Source organism: Hylobates moloch, unplaced genomic scaffold (genome assembly GCF_009828535.3).
Source record: "Hylobates moloch isolate HMO894 unplaced genomic scaffold, HMol_V3 SCAFFOLD_10, whole genome shotgun sequence".
Lineage (NCBI taxonomy): Eukaryota > Metazoa > Chordata > Mammalia > Primates > Hylobatidae > Hylobates > Hylobates moloch.
Genome location: NW_026652285.1, coordinates 8,972,207 through 8,997,055, shown reverse-complemented (window position 1 = coordinate 8,997,055; position 24,849 = coordinate 8,972,207). Strand labels below are relative to the sequence as shown.

Genomic DNA, 24,849 nt, shown 5'->3' with positions numbered 1-24,849 from the left:
CAAACATGTATCATATCTGGTAGTAATTTCTATTTCAGTGACCAAAATTTTTACAAGCACACTAAAACAATGTGCTGATTTGAGACCAATACTTGTCTACTAATTTAATTATTTGTAGACATTCAATGAAACTTTTTACTTAAATAAAAATGACAGCTGGGTGCGGTGGCTCACACCTGTAATCCCAGCACTTTGGGAGGCTAAGGCGGGCAGACCACCTGAGGTCAGGAGTTCGAGACCAGTTTGAGACATGGCGAAACTAAAAATACAAAAATTAGCCGGGCAAGGTGGCACATGCCTGTGGTCCCAGCTACTCCGGAGGCTGAGGCACGAGAATCACTTGAACCTGGGAGGCAGAGGTTGCAGTGAGCTGAGATCATGCCACTGCACTCCAGCCTGGGTGGCAGGGTGAGACTCCATCTCAAAAAAAAAAAAAAGAAAAAAAAAAAGACAAGCCATTTAGAACTGCTCTTTCACAATTCTAAATCAAACACTAAGCATGGTAGTTCTGATATCTAAAAACAAAGACTTAGGACCTAGTGTTAGGTGAGAACCCTCCCTATGAATAAAGTAAGTGAAAAAATTTTAAATGACTTTTACTTAATTAGTCAATCAATCTTTTTTGTGCCTAACATTAGGATATGTCTAACACAGGAAACCAATAGTGACCAACTAATAACAGCTGCCAAAACCTGAGAAGTAACAGGGAAAGGTGGTTCCATTCTCATTCCACCACCCAATAACTTTTTCAAATTTTTCATGGGAAAGGAGTAAAGTGGTGGTGGTGGTGATGGGACCAGAGACATTTTCATTCTGTAGGTGTCCTTTTCCTTGGCCTCCATTTTCACTAGGCCACACCTTAAGACTGAGGTTGCAAGCTGGTAGACTATAAACATGCGTTGTTCTGATTAGTACTTTAAAAATTTGTTAATTAATTGCTAATCTCTAAATATCTGGAAATTTCACACCAAAGCCTTGATTTCCAGTCTCTTGTAAAACCAGAAAACCTGGCAACACCAGACCTGTACAACAACAAATGGCCAGAGCTGAGTGGTGGCTGCCTCTTTTAGACAGTGCCTGTCACAGTCCCCACCTCTCCTTGTTTCTTATACTTGGCCACCTTCATTCTTTTACATTATCCATCCAGGACTTGTGGGCACTGAGTTTTTGGCCCCCACCTACCTATCTTACTTACCTTTCATAAACTAGAAGAAACTCCAATACACAGCCCCTAAAATTCCACTGTACTTCTCTTAAATGATTGAAATACTAACGGAGATAAGGAAGGAGTGTTTGAAAAGTATACTGGTTCCTCTACTTGTCGTTTTCATTCTTTCCATTCTTGATTACCAGATGTCAGGATGTGTGCTGACATTACCATTAAATTACTACCAGTTTATAAATAGATATGACCAAAACTTACTGATTTCTCTTTGAGGGCCACTGTATAATTTACTATGCGCAATATTATTCATTTAATGCACATCTGTCCTATTTCATTTGAAAGCTAACTAAATCAATTTTATTTGAAAGCTAACTAAACCAATCTAGGAATAAAATTGTCACCAGGGACATAGACAATGAATCAATCTGTAATTACGGACAATCAAGAGTTTCTAGAATAGGTAATAAAATAGGTGGTTTGTGACCAGCAATTACGGGGAGCCAAGGTGAGTTCACCAAAATAAGACATCAAATAGATGTTGCTTGTTAATTAGATAAAATTATGATATTAGTAGATCAGAGGAATATAGAAGAAATTATATACTGATTTTAGAAAAATCCTTCATGAAATATCTGATAAGACGGGAAGATAAAATGTGGGCTGGATAATAACATATTTTTCATTGACTGAAAAATCCTTCCCCAAGAATTTTGAACCTGTCATTGACATAGAGTTCTCTGGTGGAACACTATAGGGCTTGCTCAGTTTAGCACTCTCTCTCTCTCCAACCTCTGGGTATTCAACATCATTTTTTATCAGTAACTTGAAAAACAGTACATATCTACCAAATTTGCAAATAACACAATGCTTAGAGAGATATATAATGGGACAAATGACAGAAATAATGTTTGAAATGACTGAGCTAGAACAAATGGGTCAAAAAGAAGAATATGACATTTAATAGAGATATATATGTATCTGCATTTAGATTTAAAGCATCAACTAAAAAATGTCAAATACACATTAGAAAGGAGGAGACATCTGTCTCTTCATATGAAAAACATCTGACTTTAATTAGCCCCAGGACAATATATGTCAACAGTGGGATGGGACTGCCAAAAAGTTAATTCATGTCCTAGACAGATGCTGTCCTAATTGTGAAACACAGCTGCCCACTGTTCTGGACTAGTCGCACTACAACTGCAACACTGCTTTCTATTCTTGGTGGCACCTTTTAAGAGGTACTGTGAAAACCTAAGGGGCTTTCAGATGAAGACAACCAGGAATGATAAGTTCACTAAACCATCTAATTTAAGAAAAGGCTGAAAGAAATGGGGATGTTCTACCTGGAGAAGAGAAAATTAGGGGAGACATGATGGCCGTCTTCAAATGCCTGAAGGATTGCTATGTTGAAGAGGGAGTAGAATAGTCGTATGTTGTTCTAAAGGGCAGAACTAAAACTAAAGAGAGAAAGTTATAGGGAAAACATTTAGTTAAAAAATAATAAAAGCAAAAGCAAAAATGCTTTCCAATGAGGCAAGCCATCAGCAGATAAACAGCACTCTCTCAGGAAGGCTTGCAGGAAGGCATTCTAACAGGAGGTTAGGCCAGATGAATTCTAGAATCTCTTCCAACTCAAAGATTCCCAACACTGGAGCACCTGAGTGTTGTTTGGTTTGAACTAGCCTTGCATTTTCTGTCAGTCATCATGAGAGAATCTGTCTATGTTACTACTTTACAAGGTGCTAAAGCACAGAAGCAGAACTTTGCCACCAAATGAGTGTGGTGATCCCTTCAAAGCAGTCACCTGAGATGGTTGCATTCTTATTCCAGAGCCGCTAGTGCTCGAAACATCACTGAAACTCTTAGAATGCCTTCAAAATCAGTTTCTGACTCACAGAAGAAATGAACTCACTGTTTCATAGACACATCCGCTATATTGCTGGTGGATACAAACTATGGTCATTTGATACAGTTAAAGTCTAGCCCTCAGTGAGTGTCCACTGGTGAGCCAAATAACTGACCCATTTCTAACCAAAATTGAATATTTAGCTTGATCTTAATCAAGCCCAGCTCCCAATGACTTTTAAATGATTTCAAAAACCTAATGCATACACATATGACATCAGGTACAAATTAGTATTCAGCTCTTAAATGCTCAAAAAATGTAAAACTGATTTGAACAAAGGTAGCATGATCAGAATAAGAATACAACCTTCCAAGATTATTGCTTTGAGGGAATATATGCATCCTTTTTTTTCTCTTTCTTTCTTAAAAGTGTATTACTCCATAGGATTACTTCATGCTTTTGGTTCAATTATAAAGGCCTAGAAAAACAGTACTACAGATCTTTTTCTCTTTTCCATATTCCCTTGAGTTCTTAAAGTTGGTTATTATCCTCATGTCTAGAAACCATGTTCTTTCAAATAAACACTCCAGGTACTTAAAAGCAGATTATAATTATAAATGGTTTCAAGCATAGAATATTTTTTCAAACTCAAAATACTGTTTGCATTACTATGGTTTTAATGAGCTATATTATTTCAATGTAAGCTGAGCACAGTATAATATAATATCTTTCATTTGGATTAATGTGTCTTTTCTTTACTATAAAAGTCCTAATTTATTAACTCACAGCTAAAAAATTTTAATTTCCCTATACATATTATCTTTTAATAGGAAAGATGATTTATCTTCCTTATGAAAAAAACATCCAAAATCTTATTTTATAGTCCTCTAAATATACCTATTAATTTAAAAACATTATTAAGGATTCTTCCAAAACTAAACATTGTCATCACAGTGAGAATTTTAGTGGAAGTTAGTTGGGCATCAGTCAGCTTGTCTTTGTAGTGAGTGTCTGTATAATAAATAGTTATCCGCTTTATTCTTTTGTATTTTAACAGAATGCCTGGTACCCAGTAAATAAAGTTAAGAACCTGTTAAGAACTGCAGTGAAGATTTTGTTCTTTACAGATTGCAGCAAGTCTGAGTTGAGGAAGTTCTGACAGATGCAAAATGTACACCTGTTGCAGGTGCACATACAGCGTAACCGGGCATGGCTGCGAAAACACACAGAAGGACAGGAGTTGAGTTCTTACTTACAAATATGGCACAAGTCAGGGTGTGCCAACTTTAAAAAAAAAAGACTTAGGCATAAGCAACACTCTTTGTAGAAAGGAAAAGGACAGTATGGGGCATGCTAAAGTTGTGCAGAATTCCACATTTACCAAAAACATAATAAATAGTAATAGTTTCCTCCTCCCTCCCTGTAGAAAATCTAGGGAAAATTAGCTGATACTTTTGCTTTTTTTGGAGGGGGGATGGAATTATTATTACATGAATTTTTGTGGAATAAATATGCACAGCAATAGATGGCACCCTCATCTAAATAAATAAAAAGAAAAACTGAGTAAGCCATAAGCACCCACCAAAAGGACAAAGTTTGCTAGCGTTTAAATAACCATTCCCTCCTCCTCCTCCCTCAGCATACACACATGCCTGAAAACCAGGAAGGAGAAGAATGATAAATATACAAATGAGCCAAAAGACAAGTATATTCAACCCTGAGAAGGTGTGAACAACAAGGTCTTTAATTCATCAAGCACCCTGGCTCTCAAAGGAACTAAATCAAGGTGCTTTATAAATTTCTACTCAAATAAAATATAGGGTTGATTTCATCTGCTACTCAAACACAGCAGCTATGTATGACGGTATGAAACTCTGGGTAAGGATGTAAAAATTAACAATGGATCCAGTTGAAATTAGATATGAAATTTAGGGAGGCTTTCTGACTCCTTTCTGGTTGAGGAGAGTTGCACTAGTTGGTGCAGGCACAGGGGGCAACCCATTTCACCTCGGCTCTAACTACCAAAGTAGGGGGTCTCCAATGACTGTTCAGTGGTCAGAGCCACTCATTCATACAAAGCCATCACATCACCCATGAAGAGGTACTGGTTCAGAACCCACTCAGAAGAGCGCCGCCTGATGAATCAATGACATCACTTCCTGTAACACCTGAACATTTTTTTATAGGCTTCTCAGTCAAAAGACTGGCCCAATCTGACTTGGCTTAGCTTATGAGATCTGATGAGACCACAGCACATGGTGGCACGATTGTGACGATTAGCAGCATTCCAATAATGCCTAATTCCCAACATGAAGAAAAACAAGAATTAATTAAAAAAAAAAAAAAAACTTGTATAGGCTCAAGACATTCCTTTTTCTTTTTTTTTTTCATTTTTTTTGACTTGTGATGAGGAACAAATCACTGCTACTAAGTCACCGCCAGCTGTCATACTGGAATCCATCTGTTATTTTATAAATCAAATCTGATTCTTTAACATACACAAGGCTCCACCCACCAAAAAGGAGAGATGCAAAGTATGCTTAGCAACAGGGAGATGCTTCATGAGAAGTAGTTTGGGATTAACCATATAAACAAGTAGTCCATGTATGTACATTTATCATATAACACACACACACACACGCACACACACAACAGAATTACAGTAAAATGTTTTAAAAATGCAGATGTAAAAACACAGTTGCAGTTACTGTAATTACAAGATTAAAGAAGTACATTTATGTAGTAAGGAAGACAACGTAATATACAGCTAGGCAGGAAGCCTGACCAAGCAGTGCGTTTCTACATAATTACTAAATGTTAATTATGGCAGGAAAGGAGATTTGGTCATTCTCTAAGAAAATATCAACAAAATCCCACAGAAGTCATAAAGAAAAAGTAACTTACAAAGCAGTTTTTAGAAAGACCCAGATTTTTCTCAAATTCTCTATTCTATCAGTGTGGCCCATGTCTCGGGAGAGTCTGTCTCTGTAATGATCCTCTCTGTAGATAACATACATGAGAGTTTTAAAGTAAAGGTAAAACATAAATAAGGTTTTGGTTATTCTATAATAATAGGAATGACTTGTCTTCGAATACAAATAGAAATTCAAGGGTTTGTTGCATCTAAAAAAAGTATTAGGTAATAAAATAGCAGTAAAGTTAACTCTGACGTTAAAAATCTGTACAAATCAACACCTTTTTGAAAAATGTCATTCTTGGTTTATAGCAATGTTTGATTATTACTCTATGTTACACTGTAGTTTTCATAAGAAGAAAAATAATTTAGAGACTAACATAAGAATAAGTAGAATAAGCTATAAAGTCCTGAGAAACGCACTGCCTGAAAAACTATTTTGTTACAAAACAGAATTTATACAAACACACTACTTGAGGCGAATGCCATTAAGAACCATGCAATTTTAAGGCAGTTAGTAAACTACAGAGATGACCACAGTTATGTGCTTGTGCATATGCATGTATAGATATATAATAAATGTACATGAAATTTGTGGCTCATAACACTTAATGTAAAACATTTATACGGTAGAAATTCTAATTACAACTACTCTTTACAGCACTTAAAAAAGACATATCCTAACTCAAGCATACCCATAATTTCAACAAAAATTAATAAAAGATTTTAGAAAACTTCATATACCTAACGTCAAAAACAGAAAAATATAAACTTTCTGTTCATATGAAAATGCTTTATAAGCATAAAAACAACATGATGCCAACCCCATTTTATTCCAGTAAAACTATTTTTTAATGCTGGGTAGGGGGTTGTGTTTTATTGTACTATTCTATTAAGATAGTTACAGCCTGCTCAAAAATATACAGATATTGCCAGAAGCACTGTTTATATCATTTTATTATGGCATTCAAATCAAACTTGCATTTACTCAAATTTCTACCTTCTCATTACAAAGTATCTTTCTGTTGCTGAACAATTCCTATGTGACAAAGATATTCCCTTCATGGCTAATAATGGCATGCAATGTTATGAACCATGCAACATGAAAATGAAGACAGAGCAAGTACTTACGGATACATGGCCATTGTTGTCAATTTAACAAAGATATCTTTACTGGGGGCATCAGCAGTATTGCAAGTGAAGGCTTGTGGCGGAGGCATTTTGTGTTTCCTGCAGAAATCAGTAGGTGAAATACTATATTCTTGTTTAACTTCATGCAGGTCTGACTTTGCAGCTACGATTAAGCAAGGTATTCTGCTGTCCATAAAGTGTTGCTATGGAATAAAAAATGAAATCAAAATCTGATAATAACTTCAAAAATTACTATTTAATTAAATGTGAACCAAGCATTTCCTCCAGATGGGCAAAGCAACAGTAGTTTCAAAGTGAAAAAATGAACCAAAAGGCAAAGATTGGCAGTGGTCTAGGTAAATCTCATATAATAAATAAGATCCAGACCACTTTTCCAATGCTGATGACAAAACAGACTATACTGATTCTTTAGATTTATTACAATTAAAAAAAACATGTAATTAAAAACACACATTAAACACACATATTTTGAAATATAAAGAAATCCACCTAAATTCTTTTATAAAAACTACTTTCATTTTTTAATATCACCTCTAGTCCTTGAGCACATGCATTTATATGTGTGTTTGTACAGTTGCAGTCATGCTGGACATAACCACTGAAAAATGTAATACTGTGTCCTCCATATTCTTCAGAATTCAAAACTATTTTTAATTTTACGTTTATTGTTTTTAATTTTTTAATTTAAATATTGCCTGATATTCCACTAGATTATTTTATCTTACTTCAGTAAATCATCGTCCATTGTTAGCCATCTTATTTCCAGTTTTTTCCTATTAAAAACAATGCTAGAATAAACAGCTTTGTACATACAGCATTTTACTCCTATTGAATCTTATTGATAGATCCCTAAGTGACTGACAGACTTTCTAAGCTTCAGGTTTATCCCTTTCCTCTGGCTGTTATTCTTGGTATATTTGGCAATATACAATCCATATGTATTACTCTTTTTTCATCAGAGAGAAGGCAGACATATGTAACTTTAACAGCCAGGAAGACCTTGCATTAATGTAAAAGTTCTCAATCAGGAATGCACCTCAGAATCACATGTCGAAAACTTTTAGAAATATATATGTCTGAGACTCTACCACTTTAGAACAAAACCAGAACCTTTAGGAATAGGGTAAAGATGTATGTATTTTTAAAATACACATGATTTTGTTGCATTTTTGTGGTTAGGAAACACCACACTGCAATTCCATAAAAAGTCCATATGAAGTTACATTCAGTCATAGTCCATAGGAGCAACAAACCTTAAAAATCCTGGCACAGTATTCAAAGGATTTGGGATTGCTGACATCATATACCAGGCACACAACATCACAAATGATCTCAGCTTCAGTTAGAAATTCCGATTCTGAGATATCATGCAACTTGTAAAAGAAAAAGATAATGAAAAATATAAGTTTCATAATATTGATATATTAAGTCATGATAGCTTATCACTTCCTTCCCTGGACTTCCTAACTTTAAAAGTACTGGTTAAGCATAACTTTTCAGGCCATTTTTAAAAGTAGAAAGTATAGAAAAGGCCAGGCGCAGTGGCTCACGCTTGTAATCCCAGCACTTTGGGAGGTCGAGGCGGGCGGATCACGAGGTCAGGAGTTTGAGACCAGCGTGGCCAACATAGTGAAACCCTGCCTATACTAAAAATACAAAACAAATTAGCCAGGTGGGTGTGGTGGTGAGCGCCTGTAGTCCTAGCTACTTGGGAGGCTGAGGCAGGAGAATGGCATGAACCAGGGAGGCGGAGCTTGCAGTGAGCAGAGATTGTGCCACTGCACTCCAGCCTGGGCGACAGAGCAAGACTCCGTCTCAAAAAAAAAAAAAAAAAAGAAAGTATAGACAAATAAGTATATTCTGATTCTGCAGACTAAAAATGGTGATTAAGATTCTGTGGAAGCTTAGCCAGGCACAGTGACGTGTGCCTGTAGTCCCAGCTAGTGGGGAGGCTAAGGCAGGAGAATCACTTGAGCCTGGAAAGCAGAGGTTACAGTGAGCCGAGATCATGCCACTGCACTCCAGCCTGGGTGACAAAAGTGAAACCTTGTCTCAAAAAAAAAAATAGATTCTATGGAAGCTAGTATTAGTGAGGGACTAATGTGTGGGGGCAGGCCCTCTACATGCATTGTTTACATTCTGCAGATAAGGAGACGGGCTAGAAAGATTAAGTCAGCTGCCCATGGTACACATCTAAGAAGTCATCAAATCAAAATTTAAACTCAGATATGATTCTCAAATCTATTTTCTTTCTACCACACCACCTTTTCTCCCCATTAATCAAAAACAAAAAGCAAATGACTCTTTACAGTAAGGTCATTTTTGTTCTGTTTCACTGCCACTCTTCGGTGCTTATTATAAAATTTCTTAAATATTCCATCTATGATATAATGATCTCCAACAAGAGTAAAATTCAGGGGTGGGCACTGTGGCTCACACCTGTAATCCCAGCACTTTGGGAGACTGAGGTGGGCAGATCGCTTGAGCCCAGGAGTTTGAGACCAGCCCGGGACAGCATTTCTCCATGTTGGTCAGGCTAGGGTGATCCACCCGCCTTGGCCTCCCAAAGTGCTGGGATTATAGGCGTGAGCCACCACATCTGGCCCATATAACACTCCTTCTGCTGTATTTCATAGTGTCTTTTCAGCCCTTCTTTTGTACTTTTTTTATTGTTTGTTTGATTTTATTGCTCCTTGCAGAGCAGGGCTAACCCATAGGCAGTGTGCCTAGAGTAGCCTATACATTTTTAAGGCTAACATATTTGTTAAATATTCCCTTCCCTGCTAAATAAACTTGATTCAGATTATAGACAAACTACGAAGCACTAGCAGGGTTTTCATATTAATTTCTAGTCAATAGTACGGGAAATAATTTAAAAAAAAATAGAAGTATGCAGCCATAAATAAAGAATGAGTTCATGTCCTTTGCAGGGACATGAATGAAACTGGAAGCTGTCATTCTCAGCAAACTAACACAGGAACAGAAAACCAAACACTGCATGTTCTCACTCATAAGTGTGGGAGTTGAACAATAAGAACACATGGACACAGGGAGGGGAACATCACACACAGGGGCCTGCCGGGGGGGTGAGGGGCAAGGGGAGGGAGAGCATTAGGACAAATACCTAATGCACGCGGGTCTTAAAACCTAGATGATGGGTTGACCTATGCAACAAACCTGCACATGTATCCCAGAACTTAAAGTAAAATTAAAAAAAAAAAAATAGAAGTAGAAGAAAGTAAAAGGAGAGTTCAGTTTTTTCAACTTCTTTTTTTTTTTTTTTTTTTTTGAGACGGAGTCTCACTTTGTTGTCCAGGCTGGAGTGCAGTGGCACAATCTTGGCTCACTGCAACCTCCGCCTCCCAGGTTCAAGTGATTCTCCTGCCTCAGCCTCCTAAATACCTGGGATTACAGGCACGTGCCACCACGCCCAGCTAATTTTTGTACTTTTAGTAGACAAGGTTTCACTATGTTGGCCAGGCTGGTCTCAAACTCCTGACCTCAGGTGATCCACCTGACTCAGCCTCCCAAAGTGTTGGGATTACAGGCGTGAGCCACCATGCCTGGCCCATTTTTTTCAACTTTCTTATTGTGGTATAGCTAACATACAATTAAGTGTACCAACAGATGAATTTTTATTTATATCTAAACTTATGTAATCATCACATAGATGAAAAGACTTAAAATTCTTTTTTTTTTTTTTTTTTTTCTGGAGATGGAGTTTTGCTCTTGTTGCCCAGGCAGGCGTTATCTTGGCTCACCACACCATCCGCCTCCTGGGTTCAAGCGATTCTCCTGCCTCAGCCTCCCGAGTAGCTGGGATTACAGGCATGAGTCACCACGCCCGGCTAATTTTGTATTTTTAGTAGAGACGGGGTTTCTCCATGTTGGTCAGGCTGGTCTTGAACTCCCGACCTCAGGTGATCCGCCCACCTTGGCCTCCCAAAGTGCTGGGATTACAGGTGTGAGCCACCACGCCCAGCCAAAAGACTTAAAATTCTAATGAAAAAACCAGATGAAAAAAAATAAAATCAAGCTTGGCATGGTGGCACATGCCTGCAGTCCCAGCAACTTGGGAGGCTGAGGTGGGAGATCCCTTGAGCCCAAGAGCTCGCCAGGGTAACATAGTGAGACCGTGTCTCTAAAAAAAATTAAATAAAAAAAAAAATCACACACAAGTTCTACATAGAGTCATTCAATTGAAGCCAATTTGTTTTCAAAGAGCCATTTAAAAATGTACCCAATAATTAGTAATTTTTGTATACCACAGAATTTCTTACCAACAAGTATTTCTCTTGTCCATATACATAAACAGTGTTAATCGCATAGTAGGATTTATGATCTTCACGAATTTTCTTCTGCCTCTGAAAACAGAACCGAAAATCTCAATATCTGCAGTAACTAGTTTTCAACAATACACAAACACCTCTGTGTATATGTGCAGGTGTGTTATAAATAAAAAGGCATTCTTCCCTACACTATGTACTATTTATCAGTACAAAGGAGATATTGATTTTATGTTTCTTAGTTCTTAAGACCTAAAATAAAAGATGTATTTGTTCTGCATAAAGTACAAGCAGTAGCTAAAAAGGAAGGAAACTATCCGTATTACCGAAAGTATATTCTAGAGCCACCTGCTGGCAATCTTCATTATACTATAATTTGGTCTGATCGAGATTAATACCCATCTAGAAATATGTCGGCAGGGTATGGTGGCACATGCCTGTAATCCCAGCACTTTGGGAGGCCAAGGTGGGAGGATCACTTGAGCTCAGGAGTTCAAGACCAGCCTGGGCAACATGGCGAAACCCCATCTCTACTAAAAATACAAAAATTAGCTGGGCCTGGTGGTTCACGTCTGTAGTCCCAGCTGCTCTGGGGGCTGAGATGGGAGGATCACCTAAGCCCAGGTGGTTGAGGCTGCAGTGAGCCATGATCACGTCACTGAACTCCAGCCTGGGCAACAGAGCAACACCTTGCCTCAAAAAAAAAAAAAAAAAAAAAAGAAGAAAAGAAATATGTCTTCTTCTTCTTACTCAAGGGAGTAGTAAGAACTAGATATCAATATTCAATTCAAAATATTACTGTGCATTTACTTCATGCCAAGGACTGTGTTAGGTGCTTTCACATCTGTAGTCATTTAATGCCCATTTAAACACTGGTTAAAAAAAAGACAAATGATAGCTAATATCAACGAAACAAAGATAAAGACAGTTCAACAGGATTATTGTTATATTTAGACTGTACTTGACTAATACAGCCCATTGAGTTCTAATAATTATCTAAAAAGGTCAATGGTTATGAAAACATTATGTAAACTTGTAACTATAAAAATTTGTTGGATAAAATTGTATTTTACGAGAACTCTCACCATTAAGTTTCTTCCAAGAAGAGCCTGAAGAACTCCACTTTTCCCACAGTTTTTCACTCCAATTACATTACATCTGAACACATTTCTTTGAGTTTGTTTTTTCTGCAGGTCTATCTTTTTATCTCTTGTTACTAAAAATAATAATAATAAAAAAACCCACTAAATATGTACCACTTAGCTTCACTGAGCCTCCATTCCACCTTTTGCAAAATAGGGCATTGCTGTTTATTATTTTTATGAAGTAGGTGATCTATAAACAAACATATTGTACAACAGTCAAGCTGTATGTGAATGAAGTACACAGAATGCAGAAGGGCCCCAGTTAGTGGAAAATATGCATTTCTGAAAGTCGACTGGAATGTGAATTTCAAGTAACCAAACATTTATTTCATCATAAAATAGTATATTTTCATAAGGAAAATATCCTACAAATGAATGAAAATTACTAAGAATATGGCCAACATTATATTCCATCTAATTTTTTCTGTGATAAACTGTCACATATTATAAAATAAAAGACGCTATTTCAAATCTGCACTCTCTTGGAGCTGGATCCATAAAACGGAAAGGGACACACACTTTGGGGTTAGCCATCCTTTCAAATGTAAACTGTAAAAGAGGCATGCCAGAAAACAATGCTGTATCATTAGGACAGCAGGCATCCCTTCCTGAGGTAAAGAGACCTCCTTAAAGCCAGGTGCAGTGGCTCACGCCTGTAATCCCAGAACTGTGGGAGGCCAAGGGGGGCAGATCACAACATCAAGAGATTGAGACCATCCTGGCCAACATGGTGAAACCCCGTCTCTACTAAAAATACAAAAATTAGCTGGGCATGGTGGTGCACGCCTGTAGTCCCAGCTACTTGGGAGGCTGAGGCAGGTGAATCCCTTGAACCCAGGAGGTGGAGGTTGCAGTGAGTCGAGATCTCATCACTGCACTCCAGCCTGGTGATAGAGAGAGACTCCATCTCAAACAAACAAACAAACAAACAAACAAACAAACAAAAACAACCTCCTTAGGCTATACCTGAAGACTGAACTACAACAGACCTCACCAGAGATACTAGTGATAGTAGAAAAAAACTGAAAATGATAAAAATATATAATTATGGGATAGTTAAGTTATAGAACATCCATATTGTGACACATTATATATATAAAAGTACACTTATTGATACAGAAAAATGTCCACAACGTGCTGAGTGAAAGAACCTCATGGCTGGCTAGTGACTGTTTTCTTATTCTCTGGTGTTGAATTAAATACTGTCTAATTGGTTAAGTATTTTAAAGGGTACCTGCTCTGTCAATTTAAGAAAGGCTGTCTTCTTGTGCTAGGGCTTCCCGTAAGATATGGCAGATATTCCACCAACAGGGATATAAGAAACTCTTGAAATGATCAGTTCCTTAACTTGCTATTTCCATACATATGGTTTACTTTAAGTGGTGCACATTGCTTGGCAAGAATGCCTGGCTTACAAGATTTGTGAAAGCTGTATTAATACAGAAAACAGTTAATACGCATTATTTTTGATGTTTAAAGAAAATTAAAATGCAAGATCAACTGGTAAATCCTTTAATGCCCACAGCTCTTCCTAATTTTCACCAGTGGAATAACCCCAGGGAGTAGACTTGAAGCAAAGTCTCTACTCTTTCTTTTCATAAACAATAAAATCAAGCACCTCAACACAAAAGAAATGATCTGATCACAAGGAAAACTAATAGAGCGTAGATAGAAGACTAATGAAGATGAGCTTATTCTTACTCTTTGTTACATTTGAAAATGGAGTCTTAAAAAATATCTCTAATCATGAGCTGAACAGTATCTAGATACTTACCTGTAATAGCTGAAGCTTGAGACTCTTGCTCAGTCAATATTGAATAGCCTAGATAGCCCAAATACTCCAGGCACCGCTGTACATCTAAATAAGTCGTGAGCCTATGAAAGAAAAGAGTTTAAAATGTGTAAAGTTCCTAAATGAATATTTATGGGGAAAAAAAGCCAATAGCTAAAAAAACTTTATGCACCAGACCTAGATAATTTTTGTCTAGACTACTTTAATTTCCTATGTGCCCAACCACAGTTTTTCTTACACTGCCATTCTTTTTTTTTGAAAGATAGGGTCTTACTTTGTCGTCCACGCTAGAGTGCAATGGCACAAACACGGCTCGCTGTAGCCTTGACCCCCTGGGTGGAAGTGATCTTCCTGCATCAGCCCCCCAAGTATCTGGGACTACAGGCATGTGCCCCCAAGTCTGGCTAATTTTTTTTTTTAATTTAAAAAAATTTTTTAGTAGAGATAGGGTTTCGCCATGTTGCTTAGGCTGGTCTCGAACTCCTGAGCTCAAGTGATCCATCCACCTTGGCCTCCCAAAGTGCTAGGATTATAGGTATGAGCCACGTTGCCTGGCCCTACACTGCCATTCTTAAGGCAGAGAAGAAAGGGAGAAGAATGCAAGATGGTGGGTAATTCCTCTCTCTACTCCATCTGCCCAGAAACACCAAGGCTACAAACATAAGCGGTGAGTGGCTGGTAAAATCTAGATAGAGTGGGGATATTTTATGTGATCTACCTTCCAAGTTAAAAACAAACCAAAAAAAACAACCTCCCTAGGCTATAGCTGAAGACTGAACTACAACAGACCTCACCAGAATACTAGCAATAGTAGAAAAAAAAACCAAAAATGATAAAAATATATAATTATGGGATAGTTATAGAACACCCATATTGTGACACATTATTTAACATTAAGATATATAAAAGTATAATTATTGATACATAAAAATGTCCACAATGTGCTGAGTGAAAGAACCTCACGGCTGAGGCAGGGGAATGGCTTGAACCCGGGAGGCAGAGTTTGCAGTGAGCCAAGATCGCGCCACTACACTCCAGCCTGGGCGACAGAGTGAGACTCCATCTCAAAAAAAAAAAACTTCTCGCCTCCTCCTTCTCTTTCTTTTGGACTGAGGCCCGTCCCCTCCGGAAAGAGGGACCCTCTGCACGGACTGCCTGCCGGCCGCCCCGTCTGGGAAGAAGTGAGGAGCGCCTCTGCCCGGCCGCCCCGTCTGGGAAGTGAGGAGCGCCTCTGCCCGGCCGCCCCGTCCGGGAAGAAGTGAGGAGCGCCTCTGCCCGGCCGCCCCGTCTGGGAAGTGAGGAGCACCTCTGCCTGGCCGCCCCGTCTGGGAAGAAGTGAGGAGCGCCTCTGCCCGGCCGCCCCGTCTGGGAAGTGAGGAGCGCCTCTGCCCGGCCACCCATCGCCTGGGAAGTGAGGAGCGCCTCTGCCCGGCCACCCCGTCTGGGAAGTGAGGAGCGCCTCTGCCCGGCCACCCATCGTCTGGGAAGTGAGGAGCACCTCTGCCCGGCCACCCATCGTCTGGGAATTGAGGAGCACCTCTGCCCGGCCACCCATCGTCTGGGAAGTGAGGAGCGCCTCTGCCCGGCCGCCCCGTCTGGGAAGAAGTTAGGAGCGCCTCTGCCTGGCCGCCCCGTCTGGGAAGAAGTGAGGAGTGTCTCTGCCCGGCCGCCCCGTCTGGGAAGAAATAAGCAACGCGTCTACCCCGTCGCCCCGTCTGGGAAGTGAGGAGAGCCTCTGCCCGGCCGCCCCGTCTGGGAAGAAATGAGGAGCACCTCTGCCCGGCCGCCCCGTCTGGGAAGAAATGAGGAGCACCTCTGCCCGGCCGCCCCATCTGGGAAGAAGTGAGGAGCGTCTCTGCCTGGCCGCCCCATCTGGGAAGTGAGGAGCGCCTCTGCCCGGCCGCCCCGTCTGGGATGTGGGGAGCGCCTCTGCCCGACCGCCCCGTCTGGGAGGTCTACCACGGAGGCCAGAAGCAATGTGGGGGCTGGACGTGGTGGCTCACGCCTGTGGTCCCGGCACTCTGGGGGGCCGAGGCGGGTTGATCACTTCAGGCTAGGAGTTCGCGACCAGCCTGGCCAACATGGCGAAACATGAAAAATACAACAGACCAACCAACCAACTCAGTGACAACAAAACAGGTCTACCCGGGAGTCATACTCTAATTTTTTCTATTTTCCTCCCTTTCTGATCCTTTATCCCACTTTCTTTTTCTTCCTCTTCCTTCTCCTTCTTCTTTATTAAAAAAAAAACAAAAAACAAAAAACAAAAAAACAAGCAAACAATAACAAAAAAAAGCAGTCTTCAGTGTCAAGTAAAATATGCTTCACCCCATATTCTGAAAGAGTAAGAATTGTGCAATAGCAATGACATTTCCAATTCCCTTAATCAAACAAAAAAGTGCTAAAATGTAGTTCAATTTTCATATAAGACTTACTACTTTTTCCCTGTACATCATCCAAAAGAAAACAATCCCTTCCTGATAAATTTATAGAACATTTATAGTTCATCTTAGAGATATCAGCAGCTAATCTTGCTTAGAGGCAATTATGATTGAAGCATTTCATAAGGCCTCACAAGCTTACAAAGTGACAAATGTAATACACCATAATTTTAAACTATTTGTAACTCTAGAGGAAAGAGGTGAGCTCTATACTCACGTCCACTGGGAAAGGAATCCCTGGTAGGTTATCCAGCCTCTTTCATTGGTACAAACTGTGTTATTCACATCTGGCCCCCAAGGTATGTAAGGGAAAACTTTAAATAAATCTTTAAGCTCATCAGGTGACAAAGCACAGTCTCTATCCTGAAGAAACACAAGGATACAGAATGTTTAGATATCTAATAATTCCCAACTCAAAAGCCCCCCAATCTAGTAAAGCTATGCTTTTTAAAACTACTTAATAAATGACAAGAAATTTTACATTTTATCAAGAAAATTCCTCACATGTATGTAAGAAAACATACTATAAGAAAGTCTATTAGAAATTAGACATTTTCACCTTGAGAAAACAACAAAGGTAAACAGCAGAAAATATTTTTGCGAATTTAACTTAGAGAGGTTAAGCAGTTTTTGGCTATGTAACATACACATCCCATAGCTCAGGGAACAGAGTTATATCATCCATAGAAAAATATTTTACTATATATTATGGAAAATTACAGCTAAAGGCTTACCAAATCATGCTTGTCAAAGGTGCTTTGGAGAAACAAATATGCATGATGATTTAATTCAGTAGTGCAATCAGGAGGTATTTTCAGACTGTTAAAAAAATTCAAGAGTAAAATAAATCATTAATCAAATTTTAAAATTTAAGAAATTAATATAAAATTGCAACAAGTCTTTTGTGAGGTAACACCATTTACAAGAATATCTTCACTTGGTATCATTTAGACTTTCCCAAGGAAACTCTCTGGAGTGATTTTGGCACTCTTTGGAAGAGTCATAATAATGCTCGTTCCAAAGTAACAACATTTTCTCTTTTTCTCTTTTTTAAATTCAGACAGGGTCTCACTCTGTGGCCCAGGCACGATCACAGCTCACTGCAGTCTCGACCTCCTGGGCTCAATCAATCTACCTATCTCAGCCTCTTGAGTAGCTGGGACCACAGGCGCACACTACCATGCCTGGCTAATTTTTTGTATTTTTGTAGAGATGGGGTCTCACCATGTTGCCCAGGCTGGCTCAAACTCCTGGGCTCAAGCAATCCACCCACCTTGGCTTCCCAGTAAGTGTTGGGATTACAGGCATGAGCCACCATACCAGGCCCATTTTCTTAAATATCAGAAAAGCAGGTTAGTATAAAAAATTTACAAATAATACTGATTTACCTGTCATGGGTTTGTTCTTCCTACAAATTGTAAGTCATACGTATGAGCTTCATATTAATTCCAATATTGTAATGAGTGGAAAATGATGCAAAGAGAAGTTATTTCTACCTGACTTGACCTTTTGGACCCACCCTAAATTCGGTTTAATAAAGATTAACCAAATGCACTGAGTGCTGGGCATGGTGACTCATGCCTGTAATCCCAGCAATTTGGGAGACCGAGGCAAGGAGGATCACTTAAGCCCAGGAGTTCAAGACCAGCCTGGGCAACAAAGTGAAATCCATCTCACAAAAAATTTAAAAAATTAACTAGGCATGGTGGCACATACTTGTAGTCCCAGCTACTGGGGAGGCTGAGGCAGGAGGACAGGTTAAGCCCGGGAGGTTAAGGATGCAGTGAGCCGTGTTTGTGCCACTGTACTCTAGCCTGGGTGACAGAATGAGACCCTGTCTCAAACAAACGAACATAAAAACAAACAAAAAACAAATGTACTGGCTGGGCGTGGTAGCTCATGCCTGTAATCCCAGCACTTTGGGAGGCTGTGGCAGGTGGATCATTTGAGGTCAGGAGTTCGAGACCAGCCTGGCCAACATGGTAAAACCCCGTCTCTACTAAAAATATGAAAATTAGCTGAGTGTGGCCAGGCGCGGTGGCTCACGCCTGTAATCCCAGTACTTTGGGAGGCCGAGGCAGGCAGATCACGAGGTCAGGAGATCGAGACTGTCCTGGATAACACGGTGAAACCCCGTCTCTACTAAAAATACAAAAAAAATTAGCTGGGCGTGGTCCCTGTAGTCCCAGCTACTTGGGAGGCTGAGGCAGGAGAATGTCGGTGAACTCGGGAGGTGGAGCTTGCAGTGAGTCGAGATCGCGCCACTGCACTCCAGCCTGGGCGACAGAGAGAGACTCTGTCTCAAAAAGAAAAAAGAAAATTAGCTGGGTGTGGTGGCATGCACCTGTAATCCCAGCTACTTGGGAAGCTGAGGCAGGAGAAGTGATTGAACCCAGAAGACGGAGGTTGCAGTGAGCCAAGACTGTGCCACTGCACTCCAGCCTGGGTGACAGAGTGAGACTCCATCTCAAAAAAAAAGCAAATGTACTGAGCTAGGTACTAGGAAGACAAAAATAAGACAGGCTCCCCACTTCTAAGGAACCACAAACAAGTGGGAGGTGGACCACAAAGACATTTCTTTTTTTTTTTTTTTTGAGATGGAGTCTCACTCTGTCGCCAGGGCTGGAGTGCAATGGCACGATCTCGGCTCACCGCAACCTCCACCTTCCAGGTTCAAGCGATTCTCCTGCCTCAGCCTCCCAAATAGCTGGGATTACAGGTGCCCGCCACTACACCCAGCTAATTTTTTGTATTTTTAGTAGAGATGGGGTTTCACCATGTTGGCCAGGCTGGTCTCGAACTCCTGACCTCGTGATTCACTCACCTCAGCCTCCCAAAGTGCTGGGATTACAGGTGTGAGCCACCGCACCCGGCCCCCAAAGACATTTCAACAGAATGAGGCAGGGGCTAAGTATGTGCAAGCCAAGGATGCTAGGGAGCCACATGAAAGGGAACATCTCTGGCCTGGGAACTGGGAAAACCTCAACACTGCTGGGAAACATTGTCATCTGAATTGAGACTTCAAGGATGAGAGGCATTAATTAGGTTGGGGCAAGAGGGAGAGAGGTGAAAATACCATGGACAAAAGCCTGGTGTAGAAAAGAACATATGCTTGGTGGACAACAAATAGTTTGGTATTGACTTCCAGAATGAAGGCAGGGAGTGTGCATGAGGAGAACAGATCATGAATGACCTTGCAAACCATGTTAAGAAGCTTGGACTTTAGACCAGGTGTGGTGGCTAATGCTTGTAATCCCAGCACTTTAGGAGGTCGAGGCGGGAGGATTTCTTGAGTCTGGAAGACAGAAACCAGCCTGGGCAACACAGGGAGACCTCATCTCTACATAAAATTTAAAAATTATCTGGGAATGGTGGCCATGTGCCTGTAGTCCCAGCTACTTGGCAGGCTGAAGTGGGATGATTGCTTGGGCCCAGGAGGCCGAGGCCGCAGTGAGCTGTGATCATGTCACGCCACTGCATTCTAGCCTGAATGACAGACCGGGCAAGACCCTGTCTCAAAAAAAAAAAAAAAAAAAAAAGCAGCAGCTTGGGTTTTATCCTGTGTCTTGAAGGGAAGTGACAGAGCCAAATTTTTATTTATTTATCAACTATTCTAGCAGCAATGTGAAGGATAGAGGCAGAGGGTTTCATAAGGATAGAGATATTCATGTAGTAGCTCCAGGGAGTTATTTTGCAGAAAATTAAAGGCAAAGAGGATTAAAAAAAACTGAAAGAGATGATTAGTGTAAGCCACAATGCCATAAGACACGGAATTTCCTAACTGTCATACTTAAGAAAGCGATAAGCAACCTCCCATAGAATTCATCTATTCACATAAATGACACAGAAAAGAAAACCTTATGAGAGAGTCCTATAACAAATTCATTCATTTAGTATGTATTTATTGAAAAATCTAGGAAATTAACTTGAGCCAAGATTTAGTAACTCAGTCAAAGGAAGTTTCAATTTAGAACAGATTAATGGACTAGGAATCTAATCAGAAAGAACTTTGCTTCCTCAATAATGGAGAAGTAAAAAACAACAGTCTTTCTGAACCATTACATAGACAGCTGAAGGTGCTATGCTAAAATAAAAGAGCACCATGAAGGTAATGTGCCAATGAAAAAATGAAGAATGACTGAAAACTCTGAGGCCAGATCCTGGGAAGTCACCATCCATGAAAAGCTCGCTTCCCTGGGGTACAGAAGAGGGATCCTGCAACAAGGCAGTCTCTTGTTTGGGGATGGCACTGGGTCCATTTTTAAACAAACAGAACTTAAACACAGCATTATCAAAGGAAAATAACCGGCCAGGCATGGTGGCTCATGCCTGTAATCGCAGCACCTTAGGAGGCTGAGGCAAGAAGATCATTTGAGGCCAGGAGTTCAAGATCAGCCTAGGAAATATAGTGAGACCCCTTTTCTACAAAAAAAAAAAAAAAAAAGAAAAAAAAAAAGCAAGCAAGCAAGCAAGCAAGCAAGCAAGCAAGCCAGGTATTGTGGTGCACACCTATAATCCCAGCTATTTGGGAAGCTCAGGTGGGAGGATTGCTTGAGCCATGGAGTTTGAGGTTGCAGTGAGCTAGCCAAAATGAGACCTTGTCTCTTAGGAAAAAAAAAAAAAAAAAAAAGGCCGGGTGCAGTGGCTCACATCTGTAATCCCCACACTTTGGGAGGCCGAGGCGGGCAGATCATGAGATCAGGAGATGCAGACCATCCTGGCTAATACAGTGAAACCCCGTCTCTAATAAAAATACCAAAAAATGATCGGGCATGGTGGCTCACGCCTGTAATCCCAGCACTTCGGGAGGCCGAGGTGGGTAGATCACGAGGTCAGGAGACCGAGACCATCCTGGTTAACATGGTGAAACTCCTTCCCTACTAAATACACAAAAAATTAGCTGGGCCTAGTGGCGGGTGCCTGTATTCCCAGCTACTCGGGAAGCTGAGACAGAAGAATCGCTTGAACGAGGTGGGGAGGTTGCAGTGAGCCAAGATCGTGCCACTGCACTCCAGTCTGGGCGACAGAGTGAGACTCCGTCTCACAAAAAAAAAAAAAACAAAAACAGAAAATTAGCCGGGCGTGGTGGCAGACGCCTGTAGTCCCAGCTACTCGGGAGGCTGAGGCAGGAGAATGGCCTGAACCTCAGAGGCGGAACTTGCAGTGAGCCGAGATTGCGCCACTGCACTCCAGCCTGGGCAACAGAGCGAGACTCTGTCTCAAAAAAAAAAAAAAAGAAAGAAAAAGAAAAAGAACCACAAATAAGACTAGTCGTTTAGGAAAATACCTACTTCAACTTAAGCTGAGAACAGGCTATAAAACTGAGGGAGAAGAACAATGTAAGAAAAACATTAATCAACATATTTCTGAGATCTCTTGACTCCCAAAACAAGTTTGTGTTGTCTAGCATCTTATTTTTCCTTCCTCAGTAAAATGAACAAAAAAAAGATACTTGTAGTCTCCACAAGAAGAGGAAAAGTTTGAGCCATGAGGGAATCAGTGGTTCTCAACTGGGGATAATTTCCCTTCAGAGGGCACATTTGGCAATTTCTCAACAGTTTTGGTTGTCACAACTGGAAGTGTCACTGACATCTACGGATGTGGTAAACATCCTATACTGCACAGGACATCCACAACAAAAAATTGTCTGGTCCAAAATGCCAATAGTGCTGAGGTTGAGAAATCCTGCTATAAAGCTCTGCTATAACTCTAAAATATTCCCAATTAGCTTGACGCCCACCTCCCCATGTGTGCTAAATCAACCTTAAAAATATTTAGCAAGTAAAATCATTACAAAACCAAAGGTGACTGGGCATGGCTCAATGCCTGTAATCACAGCAATTTGGGAGGCCAAGGTGGGAGGACCACTTGACTCAGGAGTTCAAGACCAGCCTGGGAAACATAGTGGGAGCCTGTATCAATAAAAAACTAAACAACAACAACAAAACAAACAAACAAACAAACAAAGGTACATACAGGGGGAACAAATATTCAGGTGTCAAATCCAGATCATCATCATAACCAAATCGTCGAAGCACAGTCCAAGTAGTTTCGTGTCTCCCTCTCTGGATAAAAAGTGTGTGTAAAAAGAGAAAACCTGAAATAAAGTAAATTAGTAAATAAAGGGTACAGAGTCATATAGGAGAAAAGCATGTAACATAATGGCAAGAACCAGATTCATGAACATAAGGATGCTAGCTTTGCATTGTAAAGCTCAAAACAAAACAAAATTCACAAGTATCTCAACGAAACAGAGCTGATTTCAGAATTGTTTCACATATACACCCAGCTCAGCAAGAGAGAGCACTGGGGGAAATGGCCAACAATGCATCTCAAGGAATATACTGACATGCGCAAAGTTATACGAGAGTAGTGTTCTACAGATCTTTGAGCTTATTTTTGTCATGGAAAATTCTGGATTTCAATCTCATTAACTTCACTGTGCCTCTAGAATATATTCTCCAGGGAACATTCTATACTGGTAAATTTGACTCATAGACAAAATTCCCTAAAAATAATGACTATTTAAAGGCTGTTTATGAGTAGGAAAAATTTTAAGATACTTTTTTTTTGTTCCAGATACCTCCTTCCCTCAGGTGGACCTCTGTATCCTTGAGATCCAACCAATTTCCCTACCTCTAATTTATATTGGTAGTAAAGATGATAATCCCCAACAATGGCCTGTCCCTCCCAACTCGTAAATATCCAAATCAGACTTTAGGCATACTAGTAAATATTAACCTTTCCTTAAAGTATAAATAATGCAATAAAGACCTTCACCTTCTGCCAAATTTTGAAAATATTAAGTTTCAAAAGGGGGGAAAATACCATTTACCCACCTTTCAGGGTCAACCCACTGTCAGCCACACCATCACTTATATGTTTTCTGACTACATTCTTGACATCCTCCAGAGCTTGAGGAGCTAATGGAGTGTTGAAACAAATCCTCTAGCAAAAAACATAAAAATATCTTTAAAAACAAACCAGCATTAAAACCACAAATAATATAAAATGATAATCTACAAAGCAATATTAAATCCAAGAATTGCAACCAAAGAAACATATTCTACATTAGGAATAGTCACCACTTTGTATTATTTAAGTAAAACATGGGCTGGGTGAGGTGGCTCACGCCTGTAATCCCAGAACTTTGGGAGGCTGAGGCAGGTGGATCACGAGGTCAGGAGATCGAGTCTACCCTGGCCAACATGGTGAAACCCCATCTCTACTAAAAATACAAAAATTAGCTGGGTATGGTGGTGCATGCCTGTAGTCCCAGCTACTTGGGAGGCTGAGGCAGGAGAATCGCTTGAACCCGGGAGGCGGAGGTTGCAGTGAGCTAAGATCGCGCCATTGCACTACAGCCTGGGTGACAGAGCGAGACTCTATCTCAAAAAAAAAAAAAAAAGTAAAACATGTCATACTTAGAAACATTCCCAATTCCCTCCATCCTGTTTCTAAAACATAGGGCTCTTTGTGTAGCTATGTTATTCAAAACCATGAAAGCAAAACGATTAAGAGTTCAGCCTCCAAGTCATCCTTAACACACCTACTTTATACCATAAAATGAAGCTATCAAAATCCCCTCAATTCCTGGACATAAGAGAGTTTAGGCATATATAGGTTGATGTGAAAGATAGTTTTATGAGAAAGAAACTTATGTTTATAACATACCGTTCTTGTTGTTTAAGCTAACACATTTTACAGCTTTCAGCAAAAAAAAAAAAAAAAGATACACAAATGTCTGAAATAAAGGACCATTACCTGAAAGAAGTTGAGTTCAGCATCATTGAGAGTACCATCATTATCTTGATCAGATATTTTAAATATACGAGTAAGGGCTTTTATACAAGCTGGTTTCATCTATAAATCATTGAGAAAAGAAATAATTGTTTTAATTGTTTAAACAGTGATTTTCATAAGCAATGCTGAGAATAATTCTGATTTTTACATAATATCAAATACAACCAACATGAAAAAATGAACTAAAGCAAAGCCATTTACTTTTATATGAAAGCCTTTTTAAGTAAATGAGGCAATATTTGCTGGTACTGATATTTGGAATAGTCAAGCTCTCCCCTTAGGACCACAAATCCTCTAAGAAC

General features: G+C 39.9%; 1 protein-coding gene across 9 annotated transcripts in view; it reads right to left on the bottom strand.

Moving 5' to 3' along the window:
• Window positions 1-24,849, bottom strand: part of RHOT1 (ras homolog family member T1) — a 112,067-nt gene that overhangs the window by 37,491 nt on the left and 49,727 nt on the right. For 3 of the 9 annotated variants that reach the window (XM_032162923.2, XM_032162927.2, XM_058445177.1), the window contains 12 exons: window positions 24,509-24,607; window positions 23,584-23,692; window positions 22,721-22,841; window positions 17,479-17,563; window positions 16,962-17,107; window positions 14,286-14,386; window positions 12,452-12,582; window positions 11,361-11,444; window positions 8,334-8,453; window positions 7,060-7,262; window positions 5,919-6,014; window positions 4,105-4,227 (listed from right to left, as the gene is read on the bottom strand). In XM_032162923.2, the coding sequence (XP_032018814.1) occupies window positions 4,105-4,227; window positions 5,919-6,014; window positions 7,060-7,262; window positions 8,334-8,453; window positions 11,361-11,444; window positions 12,452-12,582; window positions 14,286-14,386; window positions 16,962-17,107; window positions 17,479-17,563; window positions 22,721-22,841; window positions 23,584-23,692; window positions 24,509-24,607 (1,418 nt within the window). Of the gene's footprint in view, window positions 1-2,511; window positions 2,626-4,104; window positions 4,228-5,918; window positions 6,015-7,059; window positions 7,263-8,333; window positions 8,454-11,360; window positions 11,445-12,451; window positions 12,583-14,285; window positions 14,387-16,961; window positions 17,108-17,478; window positions 17,564-22,720; window positions 22,842-23,583; window positions 23,693-24,508; window positions 24,608-24,849 lie in introns of all 9 variants that reach the window. The other 6 variants (XM_032162926.2, XM_032162925.2, XM_032162928.2 and 3 more) reach the window with 4 other exon arrangements.